Here is a 10,365-nt window from a genome sequence, read left to right as displayed (position 1 = left end):
TCTTCTTCTCGTCTCTTTCTCCAGTCGGAGTTCTCCGGCGCCGCCGCCTTGCTGCACCAGGCGAGGAGGGACCAGGTGTCGGAGACGTGTCGCGCCCACAGCGCGTCCAGCCGGAAGCGACGGGTGCTGACGCCCGGGGACCTCAAGCACCTGGTGGTGGACGAGGACCACGGGTTCCTCTACTGCTACGTGCCCAAGGTGGCGTGCACCAACTGGAAGCGTGTCATGATGGTGCTCACGGGGCGCGGCAAGTACAGGTCAGTGTGCGTGCGTGTGTGTGTGTGTGTGTGCGTGCGTGCGTGCGTGCGTGTGTGTGTGTGTGTGTGTGTATGTGTGTGTGTGTGTGTGTGTGTGCGTGTGTGTGTGTGTGTGTGTGTGTGCGTGCGTGCGTGTGTGTGTGTGGCCCCCATGGGAAACTAAATGGGTCAGCTAGGGAAATGTTAGGGTTACTAGTAGGGAAGTCCGATATTATCGGCCGATATCGGCATTAAAATGTGATATCGGAAAATATCGGTATCGGTTTTCAAAATTATTATTATTATTATATTTTTTTAACATTTCTATAACCTTTATTTACCCAGGCAAGCAAGTAAGAACAAATTCAGATTTTATTTATTGTCAAAAGTATGCATAATGTTGTGTTAATTTCACAACAAGAGATATGTAATGTTAATTACCTGAAATTATTCAATTTTTTTATTATGCATATATCGGTATCGGTTGATATCGGTTGATATCGGTATCGGAAATTAAGAGTTGGACAATATCGGTATATCGGTATCGGTAAAAAAGCCAATATCGAGCATCCCTAGTTACTAGGCTTCAGGCTAAGGGAGATGTTAGGCTTACTAGGCTTCAGGCTAAGGGAGATGATAGGCTTACTAGGCTTCAGCTCAAGGGAGATGATAGGCTTACTAGGCTTCAGCTCAAGGGAGATGTTAGGCTTACTAGGCTTCAGGCTAAGAGAAATATATTAGGCTTACTAGGCTTCAGGTCAGGGGAGATGTTAAATGGTAAATGGTGCCATACAGCATGCTTTTATCCAAAGCGATTTACAATTTGTGTTCCTCACGTTCACCCATTCACTGCAGAGGCGACCATGCGAGGTGCCGACCTGCTCATCGGAACCAGTTAGGGGTTAAGTGTCTTGCTCAAGCACACTTCGACACGCTGCCTGGGAGGGGCGGGAATTGAACCGGTAATCGAACCGGGAACCTTCTGATTACCAGATGACCGCTCTACCTCCTGAGCCACTGTTGCCCCTATTAGGCATACTAGACTTCAGGTCAAAGGAGATATTAGTCATACTAGACTTCAGGTCAAAGGAGATATTAGTCATACTAGACTTCAGGTCAAAGGAGATATTAGTCATACTAGACTTCAGGTCAAAGGAGATATTAGTCATACTAGACTTCAGGTCAAAGGAGATATTAGTCATACTAGACTTCAGGTCAAAGGAGATATTAGTCATACTAGACTTCAGGTCAAAGGAGATATTAGTCATACTAGACTTCAGGTCAAGGGAGATATTAGTCATACTAAGTTTCAGGCCATGGGCGATATTAGGCATACTAAGTTTCAGGCCATGGGCGATATTAGGCATACTAAGTTTCAGGCTGGGCCAATCTGCTACACGTACATGTGATTTAAGTTACTCTTGATGATCATGTTAGTGGTCTACAGTATGTTATATATCTAATTGTCTTTGACCAAGGTATCAGATCTTAGCATTGGGGAAATTCTCCAATACCGATACCAATACCCTGTTTCAGCCTGGTATCTGATAGATATGATAGCAGTATGGGTGTCGGTGCATCCCTACTCTGAAATGCCAACATGTACTGTATGTTTCAAAGAGATTAATATATATATATAATAAATATATTCCTAATACAAGAGTCCACTAAGAGTTCTGAATTAAAAATGACAGTAAGGAATTGCTTAAGCATACTGTAATTGCCTTTATTCTGACACCACAACACGGGAGATTCTTTGTGATGCTAGCAAGACGCAGGTGCATTATTGTCAATGTTCCCGTTCCTCAATGACCTGGTTTCAAGTTCAAGTTCTTTATTAGTTGTCATACAAAAATACAGAATACTTTCATATGAAATGATTTTTTTCTGTTCTGCTCCTGAGAGTGTGCTGGATAAAAATGAAAATAGATAAGTATAAAATAGAAAGTCAAAAGTAGGTAAACAAGTGTAAACAAAAGTGTTCAATATACATATATACAATATACAATACAGAGTAGGAAAAAAATTTGTAACTGAGTTACAATACAATATAAAGTACAATGCAGAAATGGGATGAGGTACAACGTAGTGTAAGGTGCAATCCGGTATGAGTTGTAGTGCAAATCTCTTTACCAATAAATATAAATATAAAGTCTAAAGTGGGTGCTGCGGTGAGTTGTTTGTTTAAAGTGAGTGTGTGCGTGTGGATGTGTGTGCTGTGAGTGTATTTGATGGTTTGTTACATAGTGTTGTTGTTATTGTCGTTGAGCATCCTGACCATAGATATATATAGAACACTAGATAGCTTGCCCGCGCTGCCGGCCAATGGAGAGCGACGTCACTGAACCGCCGCCATCTTGGGAGAGTCAGCCTTGAGTGAGAGTGAGTGAGCTGCACAGACAAAAATACTCATAACTCGCTGAAATATTGACGGATTTACAAACGGTTTGGTTTATTACAAGCATTATTAACGTGGCTATGATTCAAGCGGTTTGTAAAAAAAAACATCTTTAAATTCTTTTTTTATAAGTATGCAGTATCATAACTACATCTTTGATGTTTATAGCAAACCAACCCGTTTGTAAATCCGTCAATATTTCAGCGAGTTATGAGTATTTTTGTCTGTGCAGCTCACTCACTCTCACTCAAGGCTAACTGGAGCAAGATGGCGGCGGTTCAGTGACGCTGGTGACTCCGCCTTAAGCTATCTAGTGTTCTATATATATCTATGATCCTGACGGCCTGGGGATAGAAGCTCCTTCTGAGACGCAGGTGCACTGTTGTTAACGTTCCTGTCCCTCACTGACCTGGCCGTGTCCTCCCGTGTCCCCACAGCGACCCGATGGAGATCCCGTCCAACGAGGCCCACGTGCCGTCCAACCTGAAGACGCTGAACCAGTACAGCATCGCGGAGATCAACCACCGGCTCAAGAACTACCTCAAGTTCCTGTTCGTCCGCGAGCCCTTCGAGCGGCTGGTCTCCGCCTACCGCAACAAGTTCACCCTCAAGTACAACTCGTCCTTCCACAAGCGCTTCGGCACGCGCATCGTCCGGCGCTACCGCAAGAACGCCACGCAGGAGGCGCTGGTCAACGGCGCCGACGTCCAGTTCCGGGAGTTCGCCGAGTACCTGGTGGACCCGGCCACGCAGCGCGACGGGCCGCTCAACGAGCACTGGCAGACGGTCTACCAGCTGTGCCACCCGTGCCACATCCACTACGACCTGGTGGGCAAGTACGAGACGCTGGAGGAGGACGCCAACTACGTGCTGCGGCTGGCCGGCGTGGGCGACACGCTGCGCTTCCCCAGCTACGCCAAGTCCACGCGCACCACCGACGCCATGGCGGCGCAGTTCTTCAGCAACATCAGCGGGCGGCAGCAGACGCAGCTGCACCAGCTCTACGGCCTGGACTTCCTGATGTTTAACTACTCTTCGCCCGGCTACCTGCGGCTGGACTAACGCGGGGGTTTAGGGACGGAGGGTCTGGGACTCTCTGCCTGGGGGGGGGGGGGGGCTGGGGCGTGACGGTCCTGTCCAAAGAGGAGGCAAAGTTGAACTAAGAGAGAGGGGGGAATCTTCGGAAGCAAACTTGATCTTCTTAACCCTTTCACTACCACACTACAGAAGGTTCGCCCTTTACTAGCACACTATACAGACGGCTTGCTAGTAAAGGGCAAACCTTCTGTAGTGTGGTAGTGAAAGGGTTAACCCTTTGTCGTGTGGCACAGTGAAAGGGTTAACCATCTGTATTGTCGCAGTGAAAGGGTTAACCATTTGGGTTGTAAAAAAAACAAAAAACAAGAAAGAAAGAAAGAAAACCGAGGTCATATCGGTGGCGGAGGGCCGGGGTCTGAACGGACACAGCCTAGAAGGAGGACGTGTGCTTTTTTTTGTAGTCCAATCATCAACTGTGCTGAGGCTGACAATGTGAGAAGGTGAGCATTGATTGGCTCTGCGGACAATAATCGGAGGGGGGGGGGGGGGGGGGTGGCGCTGGAGCCTCGTAGGTGTTTTATATAACGGTGGAACAGAAGACGGAATGCGGAGGGACTCTCTGAGAGAGTAGCCTGACCATTATGTAAATGATCTCCTGACAAACCACACTGCTTTTAGATTCCGCACAGCAAACGGCAGCCTCGCACGCGCCCCCCGACCCCAAAGCATCATGGGAGCTGAGCTTAACCCTCACCCCCCCCTTCTCTGATCGATAGAGAAACTCCGTCAAATTGTAAAACACATCTACGTCCTTCACGCTGCTGTTAAGAGGGATGTGTGTTTGATATGGTACCCTGTCACCCCCCCCCCCCCCCCCTGCTCTCATTGGATTCATGCATTTCAGAGGTGAACTGGAACGCTGCCACCTCAAGGACACCCCCGTGATACTGTAGTAGCTATTGACTCGACCTCTACAAGGGTCAGGTGTGTGTGTGTGATGGTGGTGTTAAGAAACTATGTCCCCCATTGCTGGCGGAAGGGGACCCCAAACTTTAGTGCTTTCCTTCTTACACCCCGAGGGCAGAGCCTTCTGCCACAGCTGTGTGATCTGGAAGCCCCCCTAAATGCTTTTAAGCCACAGGAAGTGGTCAGAAAGGTGGACAGGAAGTGAAGCCTGTGACCAGATGAGGTGAGCAACGGTTCTCTGGTGCGGGAGGCGTGACGAACTGACAGAAACAGATAAGGACCCTATGTGCAGTTGTGAATGGGTTAACGGGACAGGATCTCATAACCTTGCCCTGCCACGCCCCATGCCCCAGGGCCATGCCTACAACGCCCCCCCCCCGCCCCCTGCTCCAATGACCAAACATGTCTTTTTAGTAAATTAAGAATTTATTTTGTCTTTCATTGCTTTTTCTGTTGTTGTTTTTAATGTCTCATGCATATTGCTGCGAGCAGCAATAACAAAAGATTATTTAAACTGTTTTGTTCATTTAAAAAGAAAAAGAGAGAAAGATTTAATCTTTTTTTCTTGGGCAAATGAGCATTTTGGTAGATTTTAGGGGAGAAAAAAAAACGTTTCTTATGTTTATCACTTGTTGTTGGGTTATTTTTATTTTCATTTCCCCCTGACTTGCCTCTGGTACACTTATCACTGCTAAAACATTTCATTTTTACATTTTCCGAAGGGCGTCCAAACCCTTTCAGTGCCTGGCTTTGTCTTTCTGTGCGTGAGACCGCTTGAGATTCCAGCGTTATTTCCCCCTTTTCCAGTTTGGTGCCAAGATGGCTGAGAGTAGCCACAGAGAGATCTGCAGATGTCTCTCCTGAACACATTATCTCTACTGTTCATGGTCCATGCTTCTGCAGCCCACGTACAGACCGCTGCGCGCGTCCGAACACCACAAACTCTCAACACAACAAGCGATGACTGATAGTACTACCCTACTACCGAGGTCCGAGGATACTTCTGTCAGTCAAAGTCGGGTCTACGTCAGCAGGTGAAAGTCAGTTCCACGCTAACTAAGCAATGATTATTTTTAGGACGGGTAATATAATTGCACTCTGTATGGTACAGTGTGTCTGAATTTATTTTATTATTTTATTTTTTAGTTTCCTCAGTTTATTTGATCAGGGACAGTGCATAATCAACAGTTATACATTTATGAATGAATACACATTTACAAAAACTGTAAATATGCCAACATTAGCAGGGTTGCTAGTTTTCAGTTGTAGTCCCTGGGCTAGATGTTTAAGCCAGAAAGAAACAGAAAAATAGAAGGACATTAAAGCTAATATAAAAACAAGAAGAAACAAGAATACAGGAGGAGGTGCAGGCAGGGTGAGAGAGAGAGAGAGAGAGAGAGAGAGAGAGAGAGAGAGAGAGAGAGAGAGAGAGAGAGAGAGAGAGAGAGAGTCTAATGTATTTTTTACACCCCTTTATAAATCTCACCACAAATCTGGCTTCAAAGCCAAAGACACTTTTATTGGGAAAGTTGTTGTCTCTTTATGAGGCAGTGAGTGTGCAGGAGTAGGCATGATTCATTTTTCTGCATTCATATCCGTCTCTCTCTCTCTCTCTCTCTCTCTCTCTCTCTCTCTCTCTCTCTCTCTCTCTCTCTCTCTCTCTCTTCCCTCCTGCCTGGCAACATAGGTTTAGATAGGCTCCGTTTTATACAGACATTCCAGTAAATGTGTGTTTTTAGCTCAAACCCCCGGATTGGTTGTAGTTTTTTTTTATTTTTTTTATTATTATTCTGTGTGTACTGTGTGTATGGAGAGCTCTAATGAACCCTTTCACTACCACGCTACAGAAGGTTAACCCTTTAATATCACACTACAGACGGTGGTTAACCTTCTGTAGTGTGGCAGACAGTGAAAGGGTTAACCATTTGTCGTGGGGCAGTGGAAGGGTTGACCTTCCGTATTGTTGCAGTGAAAGGGTTAACCATTTGTCGTGGGGCAGTGGAAGGGTTGACCTTCCGTATTGTTGCAGTGAAAGGGTTAAACCATTTGGAAGTGTGGCAGTGAAAGGGTTAAACCCATAGCCACATCTGGCTCTAATAAGGAGAAGGTCTACTCTGGGTCGGCCTGTATATCAGCCCCCCCCCCCCCCCCCCAGCCTTTATCCACGGAGAGGAACAATGGGTGCATTCTCAGCACCGCCACCTCCCGACACACATACACGCACACACACACACACACACACACACACACACACACACACGCACACACGTGTGTGTACGCCGGGCGAGCCCATTACCACTCCTGCTGATTGTGGTACCACACAACGTCTTACTCAGCGCTGTTGTATTTTAAGAGGGGTGGGTGAGGTTGGAGGGGCACTTTAATTTCACAGGCTGATTAAGCCCTTTATATATATATATATATATATATATATAGAGCTTCAACCGCTCATTTGGCCCCTAACATGGCACTGTACACAACAGATCTAGAAACCAATCACCAAGCAAAAACCATCACAGAGACCTCTCTCCCACTAACATGGGGGAGGGGGGCCCAGCGAACAGCTGACCGTCCCAGCAGAGAAACCAGTTGAAAGGGCCACTTCATGAAAAACACAATGCTGATTTATTTAGCACATAATCTCACACACATCCAGAAATTCTAAACAGCTTAGCACACATTCATTTAGTTTGACGAGTTATTGAGAGTTAAATGAGTCTGAATATGACCACCGGTGATGTCGAAAATGATGTTGGTGAAAAGAAATTCGATTAGATTCCATACAAACAGTACTGTATTTGTAAATCTGGTATGTCATAAATGTATAGATGTAGCAGTACTGTCTATCTGTATGTCATGTATGTCATATATGTTATGGTGAATTGAAAATGGGGGACCCTGATGTAAACAAGATGAAAGTCTTTCTCTGGTCTGCATCCCCTTAACAATTGTGTGTATTGAGCTGTACTGTACTGTACCCATTCTGCAATCTGTTAATACATTTTTCAATCAATCAATCAATTAATTCAAATAGCAACCTTGTCCTATAGGGACTGCTACCTTATAATTTCATTGAGCTGTAATTAACACAAGGATTCAATGTCCCTGATGACACTGGTGGCCATGTTCAAACTCATTTACTCTCAGTAACTGTCAAACTAAATAAACGTGTGCAAAACTGTTTAGAGTTTTTGGATGTGTGTGAGATTATGTGCTGAAGTGCACCCCGATATTTCAACCTGCTTTCATTGTCCCTGTTCTTAACTCGTGTACACGCCAACGCACGCGTATATATCAATCAATCCAAAGACTCGGTGTCCAGTAGAGTGTTATGTTGTAAAAAGTATTTAAATTAAATTAACGGGTATATTTATGTTGTTTATCCAACGATGTCTATTATTGGACTGAATTACATATTTAATATTTTTTTGTGATAAACAGAGGAAGTAACAAACTGACAGTCCTAAACAGAGTTTTACAGATTTTTTTTTTTGCAGGAAGGTGGAGTGGAAGGGCGCGTTATTTGTGTTTATATTCTTTATAATATAAAGAATAATATTATTTAGTTATTTATGCAACATTTATTTTTTTATTTTTGTTAAAGGTGCTATAGATAAAATTTTACATAAAGTAATAATTTAAAAAAGAATATAATCAAGAGAGCTTTTAGAAAGGTGCGGAATAAAAGTATTGCCTTTCCCCCCCGAAAGATATTCATGCAAAATGTTGGCGGGTCCAAAATGAATGTTGTTTACATATATGTACATACATATATACATATATGCATGTATCCCCTCCCTATTCCTCATTTCCCCACGTGGAATGCACCTGATTGGATAAATTACATGCTGGTGCTCTAGTGCGACATCTAGTGGCTGAATGTTATCTATAGCACCTTTAATGTCTAGTATCAGTCAACGGGAAATATATCACCAATTATTGATCAAACCAGTATAATTGTGAACATTTGTGGAAAATCTCTCCGTAATACAGATAGAAAGTGTTCTGGATGATACAAAAGTTATGCAGCATGAGCCTTTCTGTCCTGTCTGCTCCTGATATTCATATCTGTAAATGGTTTACTGGGAACATTATCAAGATCTCACACTCCTGACACAGAAAGCAAAGCCTGGAACGATGCAAAATTCTGCCTTTTTTTTCTCTCTCTCTCTCTCTGTCTATGTATACATTCTAGATGATGGTTTTCTATGTTGTTCCGTTGCAGTCCTCTCTATAACCAACACAAGTCTCATCAATGTCATAGAGCTATACAGCATAGACACATGCCGCACAACGTCATCGATTCTGATGTGTTTTTTTTTTTTAGAGCTGTGGAATATCTGGGGATATTTGATGTCAAGGTCCTGTTCGGTTGGTTGGTTGGTTGATTGGTCCATTCCATTTCAGTGTAACCACCTTGCTTGCATACACACACACACACACACACACACACACACACACACACACACACACACACACACACACACACACTGCACCATATGGCACCTCTGGTCTTTGTGCCTTCGAGTCACCATGGAGCAACTAGTGCCTTCTCCTTCTCTCATGTTTAGAGCACTTTACTCTTGTTACCATGGTCACCTGGGCCTACACACACACACACACACACACACACACACACACACACACACACACACACACACACACATGTTACAATTGCCATTCAATGCTAGCGAGGACTATAGTTTCTTGTCTTCCAAGTCTCGAACCCACGAGTCGCGCGGTCCGTTGTCCACCAGCATGGTGGCAATCATCTGCAGACTTCAGTTGTTATCTGTACAAGTTGCATTATCATGGTGGCAATCATGCCATCTCGTGTTGGAACAATCCATCAAGAGTCTGATCCCACTTCCTGCTTCCTGCTTCAGTTGTTGCTTCAGGAGAAGTCACAGCGACATATTGCGTCATATTATTGGAGTTTTGCACCTTTACAATTTGGCAGCATTTCCATTGAATTTGCTCCCCAAACACTCCACCAACCAACGCAATCTGAGCATGTGCCACACCGTACCCCCATCTGATCTCCCATTAAAAAAAAACATTCTGTGGAGCAGCTCCAGTTATACCTGATGACATCACAAGTTTGAGTCTGACTTTGGTTTGACAGAATTTTCCACGGCCATGGAAATAACATATTGGAATTCTTACTAGTTTGAGTGTTGTTCCCCCTTTAAGCACTTGGTCCCAAGACGGCAGGAGACATAATGAAAGGAGCTGCCCATCCCACCACACACAGACACACACCCCACCCCACACAGACACACACCCCACCCCACACAGACACACACCCCACCCCACCCCACACAGACACACACCCCACCCCACACAGACACACACCCCACCCCACACAGACACACACCCCACCCCACACAGACACACACCCCACCCCACACAGACACACACCCCACCCCACACAGGCACACACTCCCAGGCCTTCTGATAGCCTACATGTTTTCTTTGTGGCTCTGTCCTGTACGCCCTTCAAAAACCACAGGTCATGAACCCTCAAATCAGAAGTGTATTGGCTTTCAGCCGTTTCATCTGTCGCCAAACAGCTTGTATGTACTGTATGTTTGTGTGTGTGTGTGCATACAGTATATACTGTATGTCTATGTTTTCAGGATTTGGTCTCAAATTAGTGGTGTGTTTGAGAGTTTGGAGTCGACTCTTATGTTATAAATGCCATGTCGTCAGCATTTTCTTTCTTGT

At 44.8% G+C, this 10,365-nt stretch overlaps 1 protein-coding gene across 1 annotated transcript in view; it reads left to right on the top strand.

Annotated features, from left to right (window-relative positions):
* Positions 1–3,696, top strand: part of chst11 (carbohydrate (chondroitin 4) sulfotransferase 11) — a gene marked incomplete at both ends in the record, with an annotated part of 13,344 nt that extends 9,648 nt beyond the window's left edge. Inside the window, 2 exons of the mRNA XM_084330511.1 lie at positions 25–257; positions 3,072–3,696. Coding sequence (XP_084186637.1) covers positions 25–257; positions 3,072–3,696 — 858 coding nt within the window. The remainder of the gene's footprint in view (positions 1–24; positions 258–3,071) is intronic.
* Positions 3,697–10,365: the final 6,669 nt, after the last annotated feature.

The sequence above is a fragment of the Notolepis coatsorum genome (assembly GCF_963971535.1).
Source record: "Notolepis coatsorum genome assembly, chromosome: 15".
Classification (NCBI taxonomy): domain Eukaryota; kingdom Metazoa; phylum Chordata; class Actinopteri; order Aulopiformes; family Paralepididae; genus Notolepis; species Notolepis coatsorum.
The sequence above is the reverse complement of the archived record's forward strand: the minus strand, read 5'-3'. Positions and strand labels throughout refer to the sequence as shown.